The sequence below is a fragment of the Podarcis liolepis genome (genome assembly GCF_965112155.1).
Source record: "Podarcis liolepis genome assembly, chromosome: 17".
NCBI classification, from domain to species: Eukaryota; Metazoa; Chordata; class Lepidosauria; order Squamata; family Lacertidae; genus Podarcis; species Podarcis liolepis.
Window position 1 is genome coordinate 530,691 of NC_139571.1, and position 27,898 is coordinate 558,588.

The following is a 27,898-nucleotide window of genomic DNA, read 5'->3' on the forward strand; positions in this document are numbered from 1 at the left end:
TTTTTCTATCCTATAATTATCTTAACACATTCTTGCCTTATTTTTTCCTTTAATTTTCTATTAATCTATTTATACTTAATTCCTTATAGCATTTCTACTAAAGCCATATAACTTCATTCCAACATTCTTCTAACATTCATTAATTTTACAATATTTCTATAAATAGTCTTTAAACTTTTTCCAGTCTTCTTCCCCCGACTCTTCTCCCTGGTCTCGGATCTTGCCAGTCATTTCCGCCAATTCCATATAGTCCATCAACTTCATCTGCCATTATCCAACACTTCAGTGCTTTCAAGAAGCAGCCATTCTCTCAGCCAGCAAAAAGCAGATGGTTCACAACAAAGTTTAGGGGTCTGGCAGGGCAAGTCCACCTCCTTCTTTGGCATCCGTCAATATCTTAAATTTTACTCGAGGCTTCCTGCCCTGCCAAACAAATCTAGAGACGTCCCTCTGCCACCTCCTGAAACAATCCATCCCATCCAAAGCTTGCAATGTTTGAAACAAAAGCAACATCCCCGACAACACAGCAACCCTCTTTCCCACCATAGCAACTCGGCCCAACAATAACAACTTCAGATTTGTCCATATTTCCAAATCCCCCTTCTCTTCAATCCAACGTCCTTCACAGTTATCCTTGAATAAATTCACATTTCTGGCAGTCATACTAACCCCCAAATACCTCTCTTTCTCAACCGATGTTAGTCCTGTCTCCTCCTGAAACTCTCTCAAGCTTTCCTTTTCCTCAGGTAGGGCTCTGATCCTCAGATTCATCTGTTTCTCTTTAAGTTCAATCATAACAAATGTCAGCTTATGTTCATCAAGTTGTCCTTGTATGGATGGGACTCTCTCTCTCTCCAGTTGTATTGCTTTACATTCAGCAGCAAGGGTTTTCTCCTTGACTTCATCCGCAGTTTGCCGTATCAGAGTAGATTCCTGTATCAGTTTCTGGATGGTTTCTGTATTGGTATTCACCTTTTGTCCCAGATTATTTAAACTTTCTACAATTAAGTCTATTTTAATATTTGCAGCATCCACTTTCACATTTATCGCGTCTGTTTTCTTGTGAAGCTGTTCCAGCGAATCATTTATTTTCACTAATACGACCGCTAAGGCCTCTTCTGTTGACATTCTGTCTGTTTTTTCCTTTCCATTTGCCATAACACTTAAGAGATTCAAGGTCAATCCCAGAGTCTCACAATTTTTAACCTTGCAGCTGGAAATTCCCCTAGCCCAGCTCCTGTAGAGCAACCAATTTCAAAAGCTTCCACTAGGGGAAAACAGTTTCTATTTGTATTAGTCAGTACTGTCCTCTTTTAAACAATGTTCCAATAATCCAAAGTTAGTTTCAGTTTTCAGTTACTTTTGCTCCTTTTTTAAAAAAAACAACAACAGCCGGAGACAGTAGAAACAATGTATTCTCTTGTTTAGCTACCTGTCAATGAACGTTCTAAACGCTGTCAATGAACATTCCAAAAGACATCGATCCTGCTAGCAGCCCGTTTCCAGGGTTTGAGCGGCGGTATTTTAACTCTCTTGACTCTCTCCTACAGGCATATTCAGTCCACCACTTCACCCCCTCTTCTCCTGTCTCCAAAGGGGGGGGGTTAGTTCTTTGACAATGGAGATTTAGTCTTTTTACAAAAGGCTTTCCAAGACTTCGGCTTGCATGCTCATTGCTTTAGTTTATTTACAAAAGGGGAGGCGGACTTCCTGTATTGAACCTCCCCGTTTCGATGCCAAATTAAACATTTAAAAATCCAATTCCCCCACTTCAGCTCTACTCACGGGTAATTACTTTAGAGTCAAATTGTCCACAGGAAAAGGTCAGTGCTCTCCGGCAACAGCTATGCGGCTTCGCTCCGTGGAAGAAGCAGACGATTCGAAGCACCGCGCCGCTCACCCCACGTCGCTCCGGATCCCCGAAACCGGGTTTCCCTGCAAGTAGGGGAGGCGCAAAAGGTGCCCGCCGAATCCACGTTCACAGGCTTCTCCTTCGCCATGGCGGTACAGACCCAAATTCCCACGGGGCAAATTCCTCCCGATCAGAGGAATTCCGCCATTGCCAGAGGCACCAACCCAGAAGTCTCCTAACTTGGTCAGATTCAGATCATTTGCAAAGAGATTCAATCACAGTTGTGCCCATTCCCAAGAGGCAACCACATGAAATGTTTGTGGGACCAATATCAGAAGGATGCAGGATAAAAGCCATCCAAACCAAACAACTCAGTCTGCATGCTCTGCAAAACTTTAAGGTCAATCTGACACACAAACTCCCTAAATTTCTGCAACTGGAAGTCATTTGTAGTGGAATTCATCCCAAGCTCATTGGCAAAGAGCATTTCCCCACACTCTCAGCAGAAAGATCAGCCAAATAGCTAACAAGCTGGTCAAAGCCTGGATTCAAATACCCAAGTAAAGCTTAAAATTAGGACAGTAGGGATGGCATAAGTGTGAGGATTATCAGAATATGCCCATATGGGAAGTACCGTGTTTTTTGCACCATAACACTCACTTTTTTCCTCCTAGAAAGTAAGGGGAAATGTCTGTGCGTGTTATGGAGGGAATGCCTACGGGTGGCATGCCTACGGATTTTCCTCCTCTAAAAACTACGTGCGTGTTATGGTCGGGTGCGTGTTATAGAGCGAAAAATACGGTACTCAGCATGGGTATTGCTGTTAACACACATACATGTCTACAGCCAAAATCCAGTGTGCTCACGTCTATAAGACAATGCAGACACGTTATGCACCCCTTGGCAGAGACAGCATCTGAGAAGAAACACAATATGCCTATTAACTGCACCTCGACCCAAGTATTTTACTTTTATTGACATATGGTGGTGAAACATGTCTTATGGACTTAAGAGGAGCCTGCTGGATCAGACCCACAGCCCATTTAGTCCAGCATCCTATTCTCCCAGTGGCCAACCAGATGCCTGTGGAAAACCTGGAAGCAGGACGCAGTGACCTTCTCCCTTCCGAAGATTCCCAGCAACTGGTCTTCAGAGTGTTACTGCCTCTGACTGTGGAAGGAGACTACAGCCATCTTGGCCCTCTCCTCCTCCTCCCTGAACTTGTCTAATCCTCTTTCAAAGCCATCTACAGTGGTGCCCCGCAAGACGAATGCCTCGCAAGACGAAAAACTCGCTAGACGAAAGAGTTTTCCATTTTTTGAGTCGTTCCGCAAGACGAATTTCCCTATGGGCTTGCTTTGCAAGACGAAACGTCTTGCGAGTTCTTGCGAGTTTGTTTCCTTTTTCTTAAAGCCACTAAGCTGTTAAAAGCCACTAAGCCGTTAATAGCCGCTAAGCCGTTAATAGCCGCTAATAGCCGTGCTTCGCAAGACGAAAAAACCGCAAGACGAAGAGACTCGCGGAACGGATTAATTTCGTCTTGCAAGGCACCACTATACGTTGGTGGCCACCAGTGATTCCTGTGGAAGTGAATTCCAGTTTGACTATGTACTGTGTGCATAAGTACTTTCTTTTACTCTGTCCTGAATCTTCCAACATTCGGCTTCACTGGATGTCCCCGAGAGTGAGAAAAAGCTTTCTCTTGTGAAGGGTTTCAGAACTTACAGGGTTAACAGTTCTGAGTGACGTTCTGAATGACGTCTCACATCATGAGGTGTGGCTAAGTTCACATACGGGAATCTTACTGTGTGTTAGTTCTCTGTCTGTTCTGTTCGGAGAAGGAGGAGAGATGTGTGCGTTGTCGCCGGGTGTTTGAAGCTGTTTTTACGATGTTATGCTACACGATTAAAGACTGTTGGAGATAAGAGGACAGCCTGCGTGTGTTCTGATTTATTACCCACACACTGCAATTGCTTCTGACCTCTGTGTACACTCTGCTAAACCGGCCAAAGAGGCAGGAGGACGTTTTCGCTCGGCACAGACTGCTTGCAGGCGCAGTGAAAGTGTGCCGGGCTCCATTTTGGCCATTTTGGCTGCCATAGGTTATGGGCAGCTAGCCAAAGCTTTGAAGCTGTTGCAGAGACGTCCCTGTGGGGGGGGGAGCCAGCTGAGAAGACGCTGGAGCCAGCTGGAGCTTTGCCTTTCTTTTGAGGCTGGAAGGAGCTCGCTGGGAGGAGCGGTCTGCTAGAGCCGGGAGCCGGAAGGAGCTGCTGTTCCGTGAGTACGCTGAGCCCCGGGGGTGGAGATGGCAGTCAGCCATGAATCATATAGTGTCCCCTTCGAAAAGTTAAACGGACAAAACTGGCAAGAGTGGAGCAGGAAGCTGAAGGCCTGGCTGGTAGCCAAGGGGCTGTGGGAGGCGAACCAGGGGCCCCCGTTGCAGGCGGCAGCAGGCGCATCGGCGGCAGAAGTAGCAGCTGCTCACGCTTCGCAAAGGCGCAACCAGAAAGCCCTGGGAGCTATAGTGCTCAGTTTTGAGGGTTCACAGCTACCTTTGGTCGAAGGGCTTGAGACTGCTCAGGAAGCTTTTCAAGTGTTAGAGAGAGTGCACCACAGGACCACGGCTGGGGCAAAGATCCACACCACTAGACGCTTGTTTGAGATGAAGTTGCGTCCTGGTGGCAACATCAGACAGCATGTTACTGAGATGCTCTCTGTTTTCAACGAGTTGAGGCTGTTGCAAGTCAACTTTTCAGAGGAGCTGAAAGTTTATATTTTGCTCAGCTCTTTGGACAAAAGTTATGACAATTTGTGTCTAACTTTGGAGTCGATGAGTCCCGCAGAACTCACGCTGCAGTATGTGACAGGACGTTTGGCGGACGAACAGGAACGCCGTGTCAGAGAGGGCCGAGCTGGCACAGGGAGCCCATCCGGTTGCAGGGGGGCCAGGCCAGCTGAAAGCTCTGTTCAGGCTTTTTCCACTCGTCAATGTTATGTCTGTGGTTCCAACAGCCATCTAAAAAGATCCTGTCCGCAGAGAGGCAGAGAGGCCGGGCAGGATGTCTCCAAGGTCGTTTCCCATGGGAGCCAGTCCAGGAGAGGAGGCCAGCGCGGGAACGCGAAGGGAGGACGTGACTCAGAAAGTGGAGAAAGTCCTTATCACCTTACTGCTTCTATGGCAACGCTAAAGAACAACTCCAGTGAGGGCAGGGTGATGCAATGGGTGGTCAACTCAGGAGCGAGTCATCACCTGATATCAGCGCCACCTAGTGGCGAAATGCGGAACTGCAGGGCTGTTTCAGCTGGGACAATTGTTGAATTTGCTGATGGGTCACAAAGGCCATTATCTAACGTGACAAATGTTTATGTTCCCTTTTTACAGGCGGAGCTGGAAGTCTATGTTGTGTCAGAGATGCATTGTTGTCTTTTATCTGTACCTGCTCTTGTAAAGGAAGGGTACAAGGTTTGCTTTGAAAATGATGTCTGTTCCATTTCCAGGGGTGGGAGACAACTTGTCAACGTGGAATGCAAGAACAATCTCTTTGTTCTGGAGACACCTCTGAAGGGTGAGTGGGGCGCCGAAACAGCACAGGCGCAGTGTGCTAGTGTTCCCAGTCATGATTCTTGTGTTCACTTGTGGCACAAGAGAATGTCGCACAGCAGTTTGGAAGATGTTCAGAGGCTGCCCAGCTGCACTAAAGGTTGCAAACTTAAAGCATGTGGGAAATCCCTAGAGTGCAAGGCATGCAGAAGGGCAAAGGTAAAAGGGTGCAGTTATCCCAGGGTGGAAAGGGTAACCACAAAACCTTTTGAGCTTGTGCACACAGACCTGTTTGGGCCCATGGAGTGTCCGAGTCTGGGTGGGGCCAGGTTTGTGCTGACGCTGACAGATTTTAGTCAGAACGGCTGGTCTTTCTCGCTGAAGACGAAAAGCGAGGCAGCGCAACTGCTTAAAGATTGGGTTGCGGAGGTGGAACTGAGGTTCTCCACCAAGGTGCAAGGGTTCAAGAGCGACCGTGGGTCAAAGTTTACTGGGTCTGCTCTGAAGGAGTTTTTCAACCAGAAGGGAATATGTCACAAGGTGACGGGTGCTGAGTCTCCTCAGGAGAGAGGCGTGGCAGAGCACAGGAGTAAAACACTGGCTGAAGCTACCAGGGTTCTACTGTGTGACTCTGGGTTGCCTCAGAGCTTTTGGAGTGAGGCTTGGAAGGCTGCCAACTTTACGAAGAACAGGTCCTATAACCCAGTTATAGGTGACACACCGTTTTTCCTGTTGCACCGGAAAAAGCCGCAGGTGCATTTCTTCCGTGTGTTTGGTTCCCAAGCCTGGGTGCCTATACCAACGGCTCAACGGAGGGAAGGTGGTCCAAGGTACCAGAAAATGATCTTCTGTGGGTATGAACCTGCGACAAAGGGGTGGAAGTTTGCATATCCAGAGGGTGATCAGACCAAGCTTCTGATCAGTAAACATGCTGAGTTCTGTGAGCAGGATGGTTGGTCAAGACTCAATGAGGGTCCTGACGTTCTCTCAGTGTCTGTCTGATTCTGAGGAGGGAGAGCCAGAGGCTGAACCTGTTGCTGAGGACCAAGTCTCTGATGAGGGTCAAGAACAGGGTTGGGTTTCTCCACAGGTTGTTAAAAGAGAGCCCAAGAGTGAGCCTTCGTCTCCTGTTAGCAAAGTGCAGAAGGCCCGAAGACGCAGCAAGTCAGAGGGGGAGTCTTCTGATGTAGAGGACACGCTTGCTGACCCCAGTGGGTCAGGAGGAGCACCTGAGTTTGTGCTCAGACGGTCAACACGCGCCACAAAGGGGGTTCCACCTGAGAGGTTTCAGGTCACCAGTGTGTGGGTTGGTTTCGCACAGTGCAATTCTGGGAGTGTTGAAGGGGTTCAACAGTTGCCTGGGACAGATGCCAGAGGGGGGCAAAAGGCAATGGGAGGTGAGTTGAACTCAAAGAGGTCTGTAAATGGGTGTTCACAGGATGCGAGACGTGAGGGGGTGTGAAGGGTTTCAGAACTTACAGGGTTAACAGTTCTGAGTGACGTTCTGAATGACGTCTCACATCCTGAGGTGTGGCTAAGTTCACATACGGGAATCTTACTGTGTGTTAGTTCTCTGTTCTGTTCGGAGGAGGAGAGATGTGTGCGTTGTCGCCGGGTGTTTGAAGCTGTTTTTACGATGTTATGCTACACGATTAAAGACTGTTGGAGATAAGAGGACAGCCTGCGTGTGTTCTGATTTATTACCCACACACTGCACTTGCTTCTGACCACTGTGTACACTCTGCTAAACCGGCCAAAGAGGCAGGAGGACGTTTTCGCTCGGCACAGACAGCTTGCAGGCGCAGCGAAAGTGTGCCGGGCTCCATTTTGGCCGCCATATCTCTATCCACTTTTTCCATGCCACATTTAATTTTATAAACTTCTGTCACGTTACCCATTACTCACCTTTTCTCTAAACTAAAAAGGCCCAAACGCTGCAACCTTTCTTCACATGGGAGCTGCTCCATCTTTTGCTCCCACAGAATACCCACATGACCCACAAAAACTTGTGCTGCAACAAAAACATCTTTGTAGGATCCAGCATCAAGCCACTTACTGTGGTAGCAGAGCGCTTTCGACGATGGCAGCTTGCAGCAAGCTGGGCCTTGGGAAGGGGCCCATCCTGGCAGCCAAAGAAAGGAAGAAAGGAGAAAGAGTGAAGATATCCCCACATATTCAGAGTCATCAGAGGCAGACCCAGCCAAAAGCTCAGTCCAGGAGAAAGAAGAGACAACAGGACACCTCTTTCAAAGGAGGAAGATTGTGCTGCAGAAAGGGAAACTCAAGAGATGTATGTTGCATCTCATATCAGTCTTGGGGCACGAAAAACCAAGAGCCTCAAATGAAGGCCTAATGCAGGCAAGATACAAGGAATATCCAGGTGTTTCTGGACTGCGTCTTGAGCTTAAAATTGTGCCTATTTTCCCTCGGCTTTTTGACTCCATCTTCCTGCTTCTAGGACTATTCTAATCCATAAGTTCCTCAGTTCCTCCTATTCCCAGTTATAGCAACCAAGTATGCTAACAATGCACAGATTCTTAGTGTACTTGGTTGCTATAACTTGGAGATTCCGACTAAACATCAGGAAGAACTTTCCAACAGTCAGAGCTGAAGAATAGTGGAATAGACTCTCACGAGAAATGGGAGACGTTCCTTCTTCGAGGTTTTTAAAGCAGAGGCTGGATGGCCATCTGTCGGGTATGATCTACTTGAAATTCCTGCATTGCAGGGGAATGGACTAGATGGCTCTTAGGGTCCCTTCCAACAATTTTATGCTCACTCCTGCCTGCCCCTTCAGTGCTTGTGCCAGGGCCTAGTCTCCAGCTCAGCACTCTAGGAATATAACTAACCAGAATCAGAAGAGGCACATGTTTAATGCAGCAGGCACTAGCATATCACCATGATCTTTAGAGCTCAACCTGCAGCACACTCCGCCAAAAGATGATTGGCCACATTTGCTTTCATTCTTCCATGAAGATCCAGTTGGAGGAAGCCACAGCACACCACACTTGCAGATTATGGACAGCGTAGCCAAACCTGCTTTACTGTAAACTGCATTTCAGTCTCTCAATGAATAATGTGATGGCAGTGACCAGCTAGCAGTAGGTTTGACGATTCTCCCCCCTATTATTAATATCCCAAATGAGCAGGGAATGGGAGACCAGGCAAGCGCATGCCGACATTCTGCAGGCCTTCCAATCATATCAGCTCAGCCAGGACTGAAAAATTACACTCCATTATGTCTTGACCCCCACTCACTGCAGATGCTGGTGGTGCAGCTGGCAGCCTCTTGTGGTGTCCCCTTGGGGCCCGCTGGACCTTGGGAGCTGGCCCATCCTGGCAAGCAGAGGGGGAAAGAGGCAGGAAATACAGGAACAGATAAAGGCATACACAAAGCTAAGGGACTTCTGACACCAGGCATATAATCCTAAGAGATTATTGATGAAAAACACAGCATTGTGTTCCATCATCCAAGGAAATGAGAGGGCTATCCTAGGTTATCCTAACAACCCTCCAAGATGACAAAGAGAATGTGTCTGACCAAAAAAACCAACTTACTGGCCAAGCAGGCATTTAAATCCAGGTCTACCCAGTTCATAAATCAAACTCTCCATTATCTGTCTGATAAATTGGGCATTCTGACACCCACTACGACACACACCACTCCCAGGCTCATGATATGTGGATTTGAGGTGGGGGGAGAACTTGAGTCCAATATCAGATGGACTGTGTGCAGTCACACATTCTTGCCTCCTGCATGAGCTGCATGCAGATTCAGTACCACTCACTGTCACAGGTGCTGACTTCTTCTGCCGGCGCCGTGCTGGTGTAAAGGTCTCCTCCGTGGAGAGGACTTCCTGGTGTCAAGCAGGAAAGAGACAGAAGAGGCCATCAGGCACAGCACAGACTTGCCAAGGGATGAGGAGGAAACGAGACACCAAGACATCTCCCCAAGAACAAATACAGACCCAGAGAAAGTCATGCCCAAGGTCTCCATATCGCAACTGATGGCTACATATCGCAACACACCAGCTAGTACAGCCATCATCAAAAGAGGAATATGAGATCAGCATGCTGCTGCTCCCAACATTAGTCTGACAAGCTGCAGGCCCTCACCATGACTGATGACTGAACAAGAGGGGGAAACATACCAATGGCAAGAGAGGCGCTTTTCCAGAAACCAAGAGGCTACATGTAAATCTATGAAGCAATATAAATGGAATAAAGGAGCACAACATCCACAGGAATGGAATCAACTAAGAGATGTCAAACCCAGAGAAGGCAACACAGCAGGTACTTACTACTGTAAGCTTCTTCGTGCTGTAGCCATCTTTCTTGGGTGGAATTTTTTTCTGAAAGGATCAAGAGATGGTTAGTGCCAGAGCTACAGGTCACCACCTCATTCAGGATCAATACAAATCTCAAAACACACAACCCAAGAGTGTGTGTGACAGGAAGGGCAAGCAGAATATTCACAGAGCAAGCTAAAGCCTTTTCTAGAAGAAGGATAACCCAGAAGATGGGAGAGCAGTCTCCAGGTGTGGTTAATTCTGCACTGACCATGAAAAGTGACCATTCTCATCAAGGAAAGCAGAATCCAGCAACATGTATAAACAGTACACCTTATTCACATTTCCATCATCCCTTGTTTTATCTAATTTTAAGTATTTCGTAATCATGTTTGAGAGCAAAGAGCTATACAGGCCAATGACCCTCTACCCCTCCTCCTGAAAACCTCTCTGGCTTCTGAGATTTCAGCAAGCAGTACCTTTGCATTTTCAACTGCAAAAAGAAAGAAAGAAAGAAAGAAAGAAAGAAAGAAAGAAAGAAAGGAAGGAAGGAAGGAAGGAAGGAAGGAAGGAAGGAAGGAAGGAAGGGGAAGGATTGTCAAGGAACTGAATTCTGTGATAACCATGCCACTGGGCTGTAGCAGAACCACCTCAAGACGTTTTAGGTTCTGTGTTTGAGAGTCTAGGGCTTGCTGATTGGAAGATAGGCGGTTCAAATCCCCTCAATGGGGTGAACTCCCATTGCTTGGTCCCTGCTCCTGCCAACCTAGCAGTTCGAAAGCACGCAGTGCAAGTAGATAAATAGGTACCGCTCCGGCAGAAAGGTAAATGGCGTTTCCATGTGCTGCTCTGGTTTGCCAGAAGCGGCTTAGTCATGCTGGCCACATGACCCGGAAGCTGTACGCTGGCTCCCTCAGCCAGTAAAGCAAGATGAGCGCTGCAACCCCAGAGTCATCCGCGACTGGACCTAATGGTCAGGGGTCCCTTTACCTTTACGGTGAATAGAAACAAGCCTACTTCAAACTATAGATTATGTGATGGACTATATGGAACTGGCAGAAATGACTGGCAGAATCCGAGACCAGGGAGAAGAGTCGGTGGAAGAAGATTGGAAGAAATTTAAAGACTATCTACAGAAATATTGTAAAATTGATGAATGTTAGAATGATGTTGGATAGAAATTAAGCGGTTTTCAGCTGTAATATTATAAGGGAATATGAAAAATGGATTATTTAGGTAAAAATTTAATGTCATAATATTTTAAAATTAAAGACTAGGATAAACAAAGAGGGTAGGGATTTGCTGAACCAACAAACCGAATTGGAATACAAAAAAGGGAGGCGTGAGGAGGTCCGGGAAATAAGCTAATGAAAAATAAGTACCGTATTTTTCGCACCATAGGACACACTTTTTCCCTCCTAAAAAGCAAGGGGAAATGTGTGTGCGTCCTATGGAACGAATGCAGGGGGGAGGCAGGCGGGAAAAGCCCCCAAGCTCTGTGTGCTCCGTGTGCACACAAGCTCCGTGTGCTCTTGCGGGCTTTTCCACAGGAGGGAGAAGGGACCTCCCAGAAAAGCCAGGAGAAGCCGCGATCTCTTTAAAGGGACGGAAGAAATCCACAGTCTCATTTCTAATCTCAAAGTTGGAAAAGCCCCCGGTCCTGACCTAGTCCCGGCGGAAGCTATAAAACTTCACGCAGACTGGTGGGCGAAAATCCTGGCCGTTACTTTTGATGCCGTAAACATCAGTGGGAAGGTTCCAAGAATATGGAAGGATGCGATTATTATTCCAATTCATAAAAAGGGCTCGACAGATGATCCGGGAAATTACAGGAATATCAGCTTATTGTCAATAATTGGGAAAATATATGCACGGTTCTTGTTAACTAAGCTTACTAAGTGGGCCGAAGAGAACAACCTGATTGGGCCTGAACAGGCTGGTTTTAGATCGAATCAGTCAGCGGTCGATCATGGAGAAGAGTGACTAGTGGGGTGCCACAGGGTTCTGTCTTGGGCCCGGTCTTATTCAACATCTTTATCAACGACTTGGATGATGGACTCAAGGGCATCCTGATCAAATTTGCAGATGACACAAAACTGGGAGGGGTGGCTAACACCCCAGAGGACAGGATCACACTTCAAAACGACCTTGACAGATTAGAAAACTGGGCCAAAACAAACAAGATGAATTTTAACAGGGAGAAATGTAAAGTATTGCACTTGGGCAAAAAAAATGAGAGGCACAAATACAAGATGGGTGACACCTGGCTTGAGAGCAGTACATGTGAAAAGGATCTAGGAGTCTTGGTTGACCACAAACTTGACATGAGCCAACAGTGTGACGCGGCAGCTAAAAAAGCCAATGCAATTCTGGGCTGCATCAATAGGAGTATAGCATCTAGATCAAGGGAAGTAATAGTGCCACTGTATTCTGCTCTGGTCAGACCACACCTGGAGTACTGTGTCCAGTTCTGGGCACCACAATTCAAGAAGGACACTGACAAACTGGAACGTGTCCACAGGAGGGCAACCAAAATGGTCAAAGGCCTGGAAACGATGCCTTATGAGGACCGGCTAAGGGAGCTGGGCATGCTTAGCCTGGAGAAGAGGAGGTTAAGGGGTGATATGATAGCCATGTTCAAATATATAAAAGGATGTCACATAGAGGAGGGAGAAAGGTTGTTTTCTGCTGCTCCAGAGAAGCGGACACGGAGCAATGGATCCAAACTACAAGAAAGAAGATTCCACCTAAGCATTAGGAAGAACTTCCTGACAGTAAGAGCTGTTCGACAGTGGAATTTGCTGCCAAGGAGTGTGGTGGAGTCTCCTACTTTGGAGGTCTTTAAGCAGAGGCTTGACAACCATATGTCAGGAGTGCTCTGATGGTGTTTCCTGCTTGGCAGGGGGTTGGACTCGATGGCCCTTGTGGTCTCTTCCAACTCTATGATTCTATGATTCTATGATTCTATGTCTTAGTTTTATACCACCTTGCCCAGAAATATTCCGCCCCAAATAGAGGCCAACTTTGTGCGGCCTTTATTGATTTAAAGGCTGCTTTTGACAGCATCCCCAGAGGACTACTTTGGGGGAAATTAGCACGATGGGGAATAGACAAAAGACTTTTGTGGCTAATAACTAAACTGCATGACGGATCGGCCGCTAGGGTGAGAATCACTCCGGCAGGCGACCTCTCAAATCCAGTAACCATCAATAGAGGTGTTCGTCAAGGATGTATCCTTGCTCCGACCCTTTTTAATCTATTTATAAGCGATATGAGGGCGCCTCTGATAGATTCTCAAGAGACGATCCACGCCCCCTGTCTTGCCCAATATCGTTGCCCCCTTCTACTCTACACAGACGACGCAGTGATCCTATCTTTTTCAAGAGTTGGCCTTAGGAGGGCCTTAAAAAATTTTGATGCTTACTGCAAATCAAATTTTCTTACAATTAATCACGCAAAGTCCAAAGTCCTAATTTTCACCAAGAGTCGAAAAACCTATAATTGGAGAATAGACGGGAAAGCCATAGACCAAGTTTTTAAATTTCAATACTTGGGTGTCCTTCTCCAACACAACATGGGCTGGAAGGTCCATCTTGCATATGTATTAAATAGAGCTAAAGCCCTTTCCTTTGCGCTACTGTGTTTTTTCTTTTCAGATGGGGCTTTCCATATTCCATCAGTGTTAAAAGTTTTCAAGGCAAAGGTGATTGCAACAATAGCATATGCAATCCCAATATGGGGGTCCTTTGTTAATCTAACCCAGTTGGAGGTAATCCAAAACCAACTGCTAAGAAGGTTGCTAAAACTACCCAGGTGTGTAGGCAATACAGCTATACGACTTGAACTAAATGTGACATCTCTAGAAACCACACTATGGAAATGCATCCTCTGTTACTGGTTGGCATTATGGCATAAACTCCCATATCTCCACTTGATACAGTGTCTCTGGAGAGATGACTTTCCTAGCCCTTGGGCAAAAATAATACATGGGAAACTTGTGCCCTTAGGACTATCTCCATCTGAACTACTTAAATTGGACTTAATTTCTGCCAAGAGAATTATAACTCACAGATTAGAGGAGATCGATTTACAAGTTAATATTGCGACAGGTGGTGGCACCTGTTCGCCGATAAACCTTGGCTTAACACCACCAACGAAACTCCCAGCTTATTTAACTACCTTATCTGTGGTGATGCACAGGTATGCCTTTATAAAGGCTAGATTCAATGTTTTCCCATCAAATGTGTTGGGTAACAGACTCTCCAACGGACAGATCTCACTCCTCTGTGACTGTAAAAGTGGATCTATAGAATCGTTATACCATATAATCTTCTGTTGTCCATTACATTCGGCTCCACGGTCCAAGTTTCTGGCCCCATATTTATCGAGAATTGCTGACGGACCTCAGGAAGCCCAAATAATATACTTATTAAACGACGAAGACTCAAGTAGATCCCTTGCAGTCGCTAGATACCTGATTAATGTCTTATTTCATAAGAGGAGAAATGGATCACTGTATGACTCTGACAGCTTAGCCAAACTTAAGAACCATCAATAAGTGCCAGAACTAAGACGCATATCCCCGAGGGATTTGAATTACGGTTGACACAGAGGGAGCTTATTGTATATAGTGTTTACTTAATTGAAGTAAAATTGGTTTTATATGAGTGTTTTAACTTGGAATTGTTTAAATTGTTTGTTTATGGATAAATCTTGATATATTGTTTTAGATATGGGCCAATGGCCGTAATAAATCAAATCAATCAATCAATCTTTAAAGGGATTGCGCGGCTTCTGCGGGCTTTTGCGAGAGGTGAGGGAATCCCCCCACCTCCCAGGAAAGCCAGGAGAAGCCGTGCAGCCCTTTTAAAGTGCGCGCGGCTTCTGCTGGTTTTGCGGGAGGTGGGGGGAATCCCCCCACCTCCCAGGAAAGCCAGGAGAAGCCGTGCAGCCCTTTTAAAGTGCGCGCGGCTTCTGCCGGTTTTGCGGGAGGTGGGGGAATCCCCCCACCTCCCAGGAAAGCTAGGAGAAGCCGTGTAGCCCTTTTAAGGTGTGTACGGCTTCTGCCGGTTTTGCGGGAGGTGGGGGAATCCCCCCACCTCCCAGGAAAGCCAGGAAAGCCCTGCGCAACCCCTCCGCCAAGGAAAGGCTGCACGGGGCTAAAGGGGAAGCCAAAACAGCGAGCAGAATCCATCCCGCTCGCTGCCTTGGCTTGATCCATAGCTGCGCGCAACCCCTCCGCCAAGGAGAGGCTGCACGGGGCTAAAGGGGAAGCCAAAACAGTGAGTGGGATCCATCCTGCTCGCTGCCTTGGCTTGTTCCATAGCTGCACGCAGCCCGTCCGGCAGGGAGAGGTCGTGTGCAGCCTGCACGCTGCTCTCTGGGGCTGTGGGGGGGAGATTTTTTTTCTTGAATTCCCCCCCTAAAAACTGGGTGCGCCCTATGGTCCGGTGCGCCCTACGGTGCGAAAAATACGGTAATGGAAAGATGGAGTTGATTTTAACTATTTTTTATTTTTTATTTTGTTATTTTTTTATTTTTTATTTTGTAATACTTTGAAAATCTTAATAAATATATTATAAAAAAACAAACAAACTATAGTTTATGAAATTGGATTGTTTCCTCTATTCATAGTTAAGATTAAGGTATAATTAAAAGTTTGGACAACCTACTAATCTGTGATTAATAAATCTGAATGTTTTGGTCTCCTCATGGCCTTGCCAATGGAGGACAGTGGAGAACGTGTGAGTTTGGGATGGGGAGAGGAAGGAGGTTAGGCTCATTCCTGTAAGTATTAAGAGGTACTTCTACATGTGCTACATATTTAGGCTGCCCGCGGGAAGGTAAACGGCGTTTCTGTGCGCTGCTCTGGTTTCGCCAGAAGCGGCTTAGTCATGCTGGCCACATGACCCGGAAAAACTGTCTGCGGAAGCGGACAAATGCCGGCTCCCTCGGCCTTTAAAGCGAGATGAGCGCCGCAACCCCAGAGTTGTTCGCGACTGGACTTAATTGTCAGGGGTCCCTTTACGTTTTTAATGTTGCTCTTAGAGCAGAGAGACCAAGTACGGATCATGTCAGGGAACTGACATCGGAGCCAGAGGCGGAGGCAAGGCTCCCAAGTGATGCTGGAGAAGGGCCCAGCAGGGAGAGAGGCAGCTCATCAGCGAGGGAAGGAAATCAGCGTAACACCAGGGATAAAGGGGGGCAGATGGGGGAATCGGTGAGGGGGCTCCAGGACTCCTCGCCGGAGACCAGCGGGGAGAGCACGGGTCCTCCGCTACCCACACCCTCCCTGCGCAGAAGACTTCCACGCTTGGAGAGTAGGAGGAGACTTGGCGTCAAACAGCTGTTATGCTGGAAAAGGTTTAAGAAACGCCCACTGACGGATTCTGCTAGCGACTGAAACAGCCACGAAGTGAAGGGCTGTCCAGACAGAAAAGGTTTAATCAGGCAACCTAGCCAGGAGTGGCGGCAACTTACGCACGAGCAACCCCTATTATTATTACAGATCACATCAAATTGATGGTTATGTCAGGAATTTCAACATATGCAATAATATTTCAAGGGGAGATCCCAAATCATCCTAAATGATCCAGAAGTTGAGTATTCTTGGAAGTAAAGCGAAGCATGGAGTAAAAAAAGTTACTATACCATATGGGTTCCTTCATAGTCTATCAAGGATTCCTCAAGGGGGTGGGGAGTAGCAGTACCCAAGATTTCCCCAAAAGAAAGCTTGCCTGTGACTTTGATTTTTCCCAGCAATATGCAGCTGCAGGAAACTTTAAAATTTATTAGGCTACATTGTCAGTTTGCCCAGGGCAACAGAAAGTCTCAAAACGCAAGCCAGTATTTCTGAGGAACTCACTCCACAGACAAGCGGAAAAGAATATCAGAAGGTAGAAAGTGAAAGCAACCAATTTAAGTCTTTGATCCTTCCTTATCCAAGTAGCATACAGAATGCTGGCCACTTCATTTCAGCAGTACCCCAATACTCTGGCCACCTCATGAGAAGAGAAGACTCCCTGGAAAAGACCCTGATATTGGGAAAGATGGAGGGCACAAGGAGAAGGGGACGACAGAGGACATGAGTTTGACTAAACTGCGGGAGGCAGTGGAAAACAGGAGTGCCTGGCGTGTTCTGGTCCATGGGGTCACGAAGAGTCGGACATGACTAAACGATTAAACAACAACAACAAATAGTACTGGAGAAGATAAAAGCATCCGTAAATAAAAGAGGGAGATCAGTGAGCCAGCATTTCATAGTTGCTGTTGTTGTAAGTTATTTGAGGCAACATCTATGTAAGCTTCATACTGTAAACTCCCACAGAAGGGGATAAGGAGTGAATATTTATTCATTAAATGCCCCAACACCTCAAAGCCATCCAATGAATTCAAGAGGTCTCTTAGTATAACAAATATATATCCTTACCCTACCTGTAGAATTTGTCACCACTTTACTTTTAGATGCCTTTGTGAGCAGAATTTTAAAGTTGGACAGGTTATATCAGCAACTATTATTACTATTATTATTTTATTTGAATTTATATACCACCATATACCCGGAGGTCTCAGGGTGGTTCACAGAAGAAAATCAAAATATGAAACCACAAACTATATAATCAAAATAAAAACAACCCAATACCCCCCGTCCCCCTAAAAACCGCACATTTTAAAAGAGCATAGGATGTCAATTAAATCAACCAAAGGCCTGGTTAAAAAGGAACGTTTTTGCCTGGAGCCTAAAGGTGTATAACAAAAGTGCACGGCGAACTTCCCTGGGGAGAGCATTCCAGAGATGGGGGGCCACTGCAGAGAAGGCTCGTTCTCGTGCTGCCACCCTCCAGACCTCTCAAGGAGGAGGCACACGAAGGTGGCCCTCAGGAGATGATCTCAGGGTCCAGGTAGGTTCACATGGAAAGAGGTGGTCTTTGAGGTATTGCGGTCCTGAGCCATTTAAGGCTTTATGGGTAAAAACCTAGAATTGGGCCTGGAAACTAATTGGTACCCAGTAAAGTTGGACCAGGATCAGTATGAAATGCTCAAACCATCTTGCTCTGGTAAGCAACCTGGCCACTGAATTCTGCACTAGCTGAAGTTTCCGAACTGCCTTCAGAGGCTGCCCTACATATAACGCATTGCAGTAATCTAACCTTGAAGTTACCAGAGCATAGGCAACAGTAGTTAGGCTATCCCTGTCCAGATAGGGGCATAGCTGGGCCACCAGCTGAAGCTGATGGGAGGCACTCAGGGGCACGGAGGCCACCTGAGCCTTGAGCAACAGCAAAGGATCCAGGAATACCCCCAAGCTATGTACCCACTTCTTCAGAGGAAGTGTAACCCTATCAAGAGCAGCAGACTAACTTCACTGGATGGCTCAATGAAAAGCACTTTCCTTTTCCCAAAAATATAATTGTCATGAAGACAGAAGCTCTCAGGCAATGGTATTACTCCACAAAGAATATTCATCTACTTTAATTTCAAAGTTGGGAACCTGATAAATTCAATAAGCACCACACAACTGGAATGCAAGCTACATTGTGTGAAACATGACTGTTGCCTTTATGAATGTACAACTAAAAAGAAAGAGAATCCAAGAGAATTTAATTGGATTGACAAAATGCATGTTTTTAGGACTTGGCAAGCACTCTAAACAAAGCACAAAAGGCAATCCTATAAAACCAATGAAATGTTCTGAAAACAGTATAGAAGTCAACCCAACTTGCCGTGGTCCAGTGCAACAGCAGAAGCATGTTGCCTAAGATAAAACCACGTCATAACCACAGTTTTGTCCACCGCCCCAATGCCCCCATCTCCTTCCTTTTGTTAGAATTCCTGCTCCATGATTGCAGTCATAGGATTGTTGTCTTTCGCGTGACGGTATTTGTTTCGACTCCACAGAGTGGGAAGTGACAGAGACAGGATGTTTCTGTTACTGTGTTCCGTGAAGTGGGACTATTGTCCTTTGTTCTTTTTCTCTTTGCTGTCTGATGCAAAAGGGAGAGGGAGCCATGTTGCAGTGCTCCGTGTGTGTTTACAGTGGTGCCCCGCAAGACGAATGCCTCGCAAGACGAAAAACTTGCTAGACGAAAGGGTTTTGCGGTTTTTTAGCTGCTTCGCAAGACGAATTTCCCTATGTGCTTGCTTCGCAAGATGAAAACGTCTTGCAAGTTTGTTTCCTTTTTCTTAACACCATTAATACAGTTGCGACTTGACTTCGAGGAGCAACTCATAGAACGCAGTGTGGTAGCCTTTTTGAGGTTTTTGGTGATTTTTGAAGCTTTTCCAAAACTTTTCCGACACCGTGCTTCGCAAGACGAAAAATTCGCTAGAAGGAAAAACTCGCGGAACAAATTAATTTTGTATTGCGAGGCACCACTGTATATGTAAATAAAGTAGATTAGCCAAAATGCTGAGTTGCTGAGGTCTGTCACACTCAAGTTGCACAAACTCTGTGGATCCCTAAGTGTGCCAGTGTCGGTTGGCATCAGTCACTGTGATGTTCAGGCTGAAGAAAGCTTATGAAGCTCCAGAACGATCCAGCAGGAGGGAGAGAACATGCCAGTCGGGCATGTGTCTCTGCCAGGGTCCTACTCGAGTGTAGGATGAACTCCTGACACCTTTCACACCTATCCTGTTTTGCTCCCTTCTCCTTCCTTTCCCACCCATCCTGTTTTGCTCAGTGCCCTGATGGAAGTACAACAGACTCTCATGGGATGCAGAACCTAGTCAGGCCAAGCATACACACCTTGCGTTTAAGGCAGCGGCGCTTGAGACATTTCCATTGCCGCTTCATGCCTGGTTTCTGCCTCCGCAAGCAGATGTGGCAGCTCCCACAGTCTTCAGTTATCTTGCAAGCCTGACACATACCACATTCAAGGCCCTGCAATGGGAAAGGAGTGCGGGGAGAAAGGAAAGAGAGACAAAAGAACTGTTAAGGCTTGAAATGGCTGCCACGTTCATTTGGGGCAGGGAGGCCAAGAACAAGGAACAGCAGAATTTCTGGAAAGGGACACAAGGGAGGAATAAGCAAGGAGCAGCCAGTGGTACCTTTTTGACAATCTTCAAGCATCGGCGCAGCAGACATTTGATGCCAATGCGGAGCTCGGGGTTTTTGGCTCGCAGGACACACACACTGCAGATGCCGCAGTCCTGAGACATCTGGCAGGCTTGGCACACACCACAACCAATTTGCTGCAAGGGCAGAGGGTAGGGGGTGAGGAGGGATTCGGGGAAGGCAACACCATGAACCCAGAACCTCCAAGCTGCACCGTGAGCCTGTTGGCCATCTTGGCTGACTCAAAGGAGAGCACAAGAAAAGGACACTATTTCCAACCTCTAACACAAACTCACCAGGCCATAGATGAAATTACCTTATACTGTAGTAAGTCAAGGTTTGCATAGCCCAGTGCCATCTACTCAAGCAGCAGCTCTCAAAAGGTCTCAGACCATGGTTTTTTTCTGAGACCCTTTACGCAAAATCCTCTGACTCAAGATGCCAGGGATTGAACATGGGACCTTCTGCCATACAAAGCTTTGTCACTGAACTCTGCTTATCACACATCTATCCCAGTCATTTATGGGGCTCCCAGTGGCATATCATCCAAGAGAATACGCAGCTTCAAGTCCTCCACTGCTATCTGAGAACTGGAGACACGTCCCTTACCTCTGCTAACAACCCTAATGCTTTCATCCATCCCAGGGCATGGCCAAGTCTTGGTTGTTCTCTGAATGGGTGACTTGAGTTTTCAAGCCTTTTCCAAAATGAATATCCCATCAATCAACCGGCTGGGAGGGTGACATTTTAAAGCCACCTGTCCCTCTGTCAACTGAAGGCAGAATAAAACATAAATATACACTTATCTCTTAAATCGCTACTGCACAGGCACAGGAGGATTTTAAAGCACTAAAGGGTTAGGCATGTGCAAGTCACTGCAGGCCAGCTGCAGCCAGGGACACTTTTAAACACACACACACACACACACACACACACACACACAGGTTAGAAACGGAGATAGGAAAGCGAGGAGCCAAAGGGTACCTTAAACCGAGGTTATGGGTGCAACAATGGAATGTCTAGGCATGCTTTTTTATAACAATACAAAGCTGGAAATAAATGAACTGCAGCTAAAATATTATGTTCATTTTTTTCACATGGTCTAGTCCTTCCCCTGCCCACCCCCCTAATATTCTTAAGAGGGTGTCTTCTCCAGGGTCCTTAGAGAGTAGCTGGAAGTGGGGAGGCAGAAAAGGTCTTCCTTTCCTTCCACTCTGCAGTTTTAATCTGAAATCTTAGGCGCAGAACTGCACCCAGAGCTCAAAAACTGCTTGCGCTAATGAAATCCCCAGTCGCAAAATGCCCCCAGAACAATGGGAGTTTCACTCTGAGCCCGGCCTTGGCTGGGGAGGGCGGGGTATAAATAAAAAATTATTATTATTATTTATTATTATTATTATTATTATTATTATTACACACACAGATCCCATCGCCCCCTACTTCAACTCATATTTCTAAGTAAACAAAAAATGTTGGTACGCTCTAGATCTTACCTTGTAATATCTCTGCTCCCGATTGAAATCTCTTCTCTGAGCTGAAAAGAGGAACAGGAAGAAAAGATTAAAACCTGTGCAAGAAAGAGAAACATTGGCTCAAACACCCAGTGCTAAGGAAGTCAGTCACAAGGAAAATAATTCAACGTTAACCGATAAGCTACCAGGAGTGTGAAGTGAGCACCAACCCAATAGTCCCACACCTGGCATCTTACCATTCTTCTGAACGGTGATGGGGGGTGGGGAAGAGACTGAATCGCATTTACATGGCTAATCTGGATAAAATTTTCTGATGCCCTAGAGAAGATATTGAGCGCCTGTGGCCCTGCAGGTGCGGCTGAACTATAACTCCCATAACCCTGGAAAGCATGGACAATGGCCTGGGATAATGTGAAATGTAGTTCAGCAACACCGGGGTGGGGTGGGGTCAAAAGTTTCCTTCACCTGCCCTAGAGAGTTATCCAATTTAGCATGTCAATTTTGCTTGCATTTAGTAAATAAAATTTTGAAATAGCCAAGCCTGCTTAATATGGCATTTGGAATTTGCATCCATTAATTTTTATTAATGATCATATGAAATGGAAATTTTCCACAGGAAAACAGAAAAACATTCCACTCCACATCACTGCTTGTTAGATGAAGCAGCTGAGGAATGAAGTAAATGAAGGCAAGGAAAAGGTCTCCCAGCCATGTTTCTGAAGCATGAAACCGACCCTCCTCTATGAAAGGGAGCACAGGGAAGGGCTCACACAGGGAAGGCAAACCTGTGACCTCCCAGTTGTTGCTGGACTCCAAACCTCATCAGCCCCAGCCAGCAGGGTGAATGGTCAGGGATGATGGGAGTTAATGTCCAATATCTGGACAGCTTGCAGGTTCCGCATCCCTGGGATAGATGAGGAAGAGGAAGGTGTAGTTTGAAAGATACATAGAAAACAAGAAATAAACCTTTAGTATTAACAGGCATCTTCCGCTGTGCAGCTTTCCCAAGGATTTGTAATCCAGCAGATGGAGTGGGGTGAAAGTCTGCTCAGTGTACCTTCTTTAACTGAAGTGAGATCTGCATCAGTGCAGAGCAGGATCTTTTTGTTTACAGCACCTACCCTTTAAAAACTCCTATCCAGGGAAGTGCTCTACTACTTGGGGGTGGGGGATAACTTGCCCTGTCTACTGGTGTTCATGTAATTACTAGCAAAATACCAATTACTGTGGCACTTTGGGTACAGCAGAACAAGAGCTTACACTGCAAAGACCCTGGGTGGGGTGAATTCCCCAAAGGACCATCCCTGTGTCACAGGGTCAAAGGTGGAGTACGTGGTTTGACTCCAACAACGTCATCCTGTTAGCATAAGGACTTCCCATTGTGCAACAGCCTCCAGAGCAGATTTTGGGGCAGAGGGCACTGGACTCCCATCATTCCTGATCACTGGCCATGCTGACTAGGGATGATGGAAGATGGGGGGGGGGGGGCTAAGGCTCCCTACCCTGCCATAGAACCGAATGGCTGGCTACCAGTCATTAATTACTATGTGAGAAAGTAAATGGATTCTCTGCTAAAATACGACAGAACCTAAATGCAGCCCTTGCCTACCCCAGTCATTAAGAACCATCAGTGCACAGAGCAAAGCAGACTCAAAATTCATAAATGTACATTTTTTCCAATTCCCCAATATATTGTACTTAATGCAGATTGTTTTCCTGTGAGCCACACTGGGATCCAATCATGACTGAAAAGCAGGACATAATAAAATAAAAAAGCAAGAATTCTCTGCTTAGCTCTTAATTCATTCAAAGGCTTATCAAAGTCAGACTGCTTTCAGTATACTGCTCCAACCATGCTTTTGGAAAGCAGCAAAAAAGGGGTTGGGGACTTGCATCAATCGACATTTGCAACACTGCTTCACACAATGCAATGTCAAGAGAATCGACTTTCATTATTAAAGAAGTATGACATGAAAATGTTTGGGCAGTAGCTAATGATCAACTGTGCAAAACTCCAAGAAATCAGTGGCTTTGTTTAAACAAGCAGAGCAGAAGCCAAGTGGCAACAGAGCTTAGCTGAGGAAGTGGGAAAGCCCATGTATATGTTTACAGGGTCATGATTCAGCCATCCGGCATCCTTAGCTAGTAGAATTCAATTATTCTCAATTGTGGAGACAGAGCAGAGATCTCCTTGAGCACTTGTGTTTTACTTCTGTGGACTTGGGGTTTGTGTGTCCTGCTTTTCTTCAAGTACAAACCTCTGCAATCTGGGCAGAGCCACCGACAGCGTCTCTGGGAGGGGAGCATCACTCCTGGGAACTGTCCTTGACAGCTGGCACAGCATCTGGAAGAAGAAGAAACAGGAAAAGTTAGGAGCAACAGTCCCAACAAAGCATCTCCAGCCCTATATGTTTCTTATGTGTTTGCTTATATCCCACTCTAAAGGCCCAAGAGGCCCTCAAAATTATTCTTGCAACACAAATGTATATCATTAAATATAGCACTAAGGACTGAAACAACATGGTGTCCAAGATTGTTCCGATAGCTTTCTTGCCATCGTCCCTGGTCTTCCTTGCTAATGCCCTTCAGCCTTCAGACAGCAAAGCCTACCCTGGACCTCCAAAGCAAGGAGAACTCAGCCAAGTGACTGGAACATGATGGAGGCAAGTTTCTTTGCTTCTCAGGCATCTGTGGCTGACACAAACTGGGTAGGAAGTGATGCTACAATTGCCCCACATTTAGAAGGGATTCCATATGCGAGGCCTTGAGCAAGCACTTGGCACTTGGAATAAGAGGCATTCAGGCTCTGAACTGCTCTCACACAACCCTTACCAGGCAGGGTCACAGTGTGCTCCAGAGCATACCTATGGAAGTGCTATCATAGTTACAATCAGCTACCTGGTCAGGCAAGTGGAAGTGGGAGGCGTGTAGTAACTTGGCTTCTGATCCAAGCTTCTCCGTGCCTTTCTGCCTTCCGAGTCCTTGCCTAACCTAATTATTCCAAAAGGAGGAAAGGGCGGTAGTTTTTAGCAGTGTACAAGGAAGAAGACATCAAGTACAGGTAATTTTCATAGTGCTGTCAAGCAAAATTTCTGATACATGTCAAAAAAATGACAAGTGGGAAAATAAAAGTTTTAAGGCTAACTGTACACTATTCTAGGTTCTGAAGTAGGTCAAGCATGGAAGAACCCATGTCCACCCCAAACAAAAAAAATTATGCTCTTGTATTTAATGAACCAGGTCTCTAATGTAGAAAGGGTGTTGCAAATTCAGTGTTGTCCTATGTCAATTGTGCTTGCCAGACAGAATGATCAGTCTCCCCTCCCCCCCCCCCATTCTGGGGGTTCTCTCAACACACCAGGGCCAATTTCAGGGTGTGTGGAGGGTCACACAAGGGAAGAGCGGGGGGGGGGGGAGGTTCACTGTGCAAATGGAATTATTATTATTATTATTATTATTATTTATTTATTTATTTATTTATTTATACCCCGCCCATCTGGCTGGGTTTCCCCAGCCACTCTGGGTGGCTTCCAACAAAATATTAAAATACAGTAGCCCATCAAACATTAAAAGCTTCCCTATACAGGGCTGCCTTCAGATGTCTTCTAAAAGTCTGGTAGTTGTTCTCTTTGACATCTGGTGGGAGGGTGTTCCACAGGGCAGATGCCACTCCTGGGAAGGCCCTCTGCCTGGTTCCCTGTAACTTCACTTCTCGCAGTGAGGGAACCGCCAGAAGGCCCTTGGTGCTGGACCTCGGTGTCAGGGCAGAACGATAGGGGTGGAGATGCTCCTTCAGGTATACTGGTCCAAGGCCGTTTAGGGCTTTAAAGGTCAGCACCAACACTTTGAATTGTGCTCGGAAACATACTGGGAGCCAATGTAGGTCTTTCAGGACTGGTGTTACGTGGTCTCGGCGGCCGCTCCCAGTCACCATTCTAGCTGCCGCATTCTGGATTAGTTGTAGTTTCAAAGGTAGCCCCACATAGAGCACATTGCAGTAGTCCAAGCAAGAGATAACCATAGAATGTACCACTCCTGCAAGACTGTCCAAGGGCAGGTAGGGTCTCAGCCTGCATACCAGATAGAGCTGGTAAACAGCTGCCCTGGGCACAGAATTGACCTGTGCCTCCATGGACACCTGTGAGTCTAAAATGACTCCCAGGCTGCACACCCGGTCCTTCAGGGGCACAGTTACCCCATTCAGTACCAGGAAGTCCCCCACACCAGCCCACCCCCTGTCCCCCAAGAACAGTACTTCTGTCTTGCCAGGATTCAGTCTCAATCTGTTAACCGCCATCCATCCTCCAACTGCCTTCAGACACTCACACAGGACCTTCACTGCCTTCACTGGTTCTGATTTGAAAGAGAGGTAGAGCTGGGTATCATCCGCATACTGATGAACACCCAGCCCAAGCCCTCCTGATGATCTCTCCCAGCAGCTGCATGTAGATGTTGAAAAGCATGGGGGAGAGGACAGAACCCTGAGGCACCCCACAAGTGAGGGCCCAGGGGTCTGAACACTCACCCCCCACCACCACTTTCTGAACACAGCCCAGGAGTTAGGAGCAGAACCACTGTATAACAATGTCCCCAGCTCCCAGCCCCTCTAGACGGTCCAGAAGGATGTTATGATCAATGGTATCTAAAGCCGCTGAGAGATCCAGCAGAACTAGGAAACAGCTCTCACCTTTGTCCCTAGCCCGCCTCCGGAGATCATCGACCAGTGTGACCAAGGCAGTTTCAGTCCCATGGTGAGGCCTGAATCTTCACTGGAAGGGATCCAAATGGACCGCTTCTTCCAGGCGTGCCTGGAGTTGTTCAATGGTTATTCACTCAGTCGCCTTGCCCAAGAATGGAAGATTTGAGACTGGGTGATGGTTTTTTAAGAAGTTTGATAACCGCCTCTTTCAGCGGGTCTGGGAAGGCTCCCTCACAGAGAGAAGCAGTCACCACCCTGTGAAGCCCATCACCCAGCCCTTCTCGGCTAGTTTTTATAAGCCAGGATGGGCAAGGATCAAGGAGACAGGTGGTTGGTTTCACAAGTCCAAGAGGCCTGTCCATATCCTTGTAGCTTCCACTGACAGTACTCCTTTGGTGAATTCCACACATTATTTCCATATTTTAACTCATCATCCTCAAACACTGTCACATTCAAAACACTTCAGGAATTTTACTTGGCAATACAACATTCCCTGCACCTGTGGGGTTCTGTCTACATCTCTGAGTTTAGTTACTGGCAACCAGCACAATGAATGATGATGATCATTTTATTATTTATACCCTGCTCATCTGGCTGGGTTGCCCCAGCCACTCTGGGCAGCTTCCAATACGTATAAAAAACAAAATAGTTTTTATATTATTCTCAAAAAATGAGGGAACAGCTATAGTTTCATCCCAGCAGCCTTTGATTATCTTAAAATTACTGTAGTCGCTGCTAGGACCATAACATTATAATTAAGTCTGCTTAGCACTACCTGCCTGCTATCTTAAGATGCAAATAAAAATTCCAGACTTTGGGGCTTCAATATAACATCCAAGCTTTCTCTCTTCCTATAGGACACACACTCCATACCAGTTTTGCTGTATGGAGTTTAAGAAAAGTTCTGGAAACTGCAAGCACTTGCTCTCCATTTTGTGACATTTTATTGGTCCTAATAAAGCTTTACCCCTACTGTGATTTTGGCACACCCACAATGCTTGCCGTTATTTGTATGTGTTTTATTCAATGGTGTATCTTGTTTTATCTTATTGAACATCACCCTGGGCTCCTTCTGGAGGAAGAGCAATTCATAAATGCAATGAATAAATAGCAGCTCCTTCAACTCAAGTGTTGCTGAACACTCCTGATGAGAGAGAATGGGGAGCAAATGGACTTCCGGGTTAGCGCCTCCGGCAATGGCGGATTTCCTCTGATCGGGAGGAATCCGCTCCGTGGAAATCAGGGTCTGGACAGCCACAGCGAGGCGGAGACCCACTAAAAACCACAGGCAGGAGAAGCCTGTGGACGTGGGATTCGGCTGGCACCTTTTGCGCCTCCCCTACTCGCGGGGAAACCCGGTTTCGGGGTTCCAGAGCGACGTGGGGTGAGTGGCGCAGTGCTTCGAATTGACTGCTTCTTTCACAGAGTGAAGCCGCATTGCTGTTGCCGGAGAGCGCTGACTTTTTCCTGTGGACAATTGGATTTTAAACAACTACCCGTGAGTAGAACGGAAAACTGGATCTATAAACACTATAATTTGGCATCGAAACGGGAAGGTTTCAAACAGGAAGTCCGCCTTCCCCTTTTGTAAATAGATTGAAGCAAAGACGTTGCAAACTAAAGTCTGGAAAGCCTTTTGTAAAGGATTAAATCTCCATCGGTTAAAACTACTAAACCCCCCTTGGAAGCAGGAGAAGAGGGGGGAAATTTTAGACTGCTTAAGCCTGAAGGAGAGAGAGTGAAGGAAGATAAATTACCACCGTTTTGAACCTGGGAACGGGCTGCCAGTAAGATCGACTTTTTGGGAAAGTTCATTGACTGTGAATAACGTATGTTGACAGACAACTAAATAAGAGAAATATATTGTTTCCATTGTTTCCTTTTGCACTTGAAAAGGAGCAAATGTAACTGAAAACCGAACTAACTTTGCTGCTGGATCTGTGTTTAAAAGGACGGATACAAATAGAAATTGTTTCCCCTAGAGGGAGCTT

The 27,898-nt window shown here is 46.4% G+C and overlaps 1 protein-coding gene across 28 annotated transcripts in view; it reads right to left on the bottom strand.

Annotated features, from left to right (window-relative positions):
* The window catches only part of LOC310696682 (methyl-CpG-binding domain protein 1-like), a 122,816-nt gene that overhangs the window by 69,271 nt on the left and 25,647 nt on the right, over positions 1-27,898 (bottom strand). For 4 of the 28 annotated variants that reach the window (XM_083482452.1, XM_083482468.1, XM_083482466.1 and 1 more), the window contains exons 6-13: positions 23,467-23,552; positions 21,230-21,270; positions 19,730-19,873; positions 19,428-19,562; positions 9,695-9,745; positions 9,182-9,250; positions 8,652-8,729; positions 7,450-7,515 (exon numbers count right to left, since the gene is read on the bottom strand). In XM_083482452.1, the coding sequence (XP_083338578.1) occupies positions 7,450-7,515; positions 8,652-8,729; positions 9,182-9,250; positions 9,695-9,745; positions 19,428-19,562; positions 19,730-19,873; positions 21,230-21,270; positions 23,467-23,552 (670 nt within the window). Of the gene's footprint in view, positions 1-7,449; positions 7,516-8,651; positions 8,730-9,181; positions 9,251-9,694; positions 9,746-19,427; positions 19,563-19,729; positions 19,874-21,229; positions 21,271-23,466; positions 23,553-24,106; positions 24,200-27,898 lie in introns of all 28 variants that reach the window. The other 24 variants (XM_083482458.1, XM_083482447.1, XM_083482456.1 and 21 more) reach the window with 11 other exon arrangements.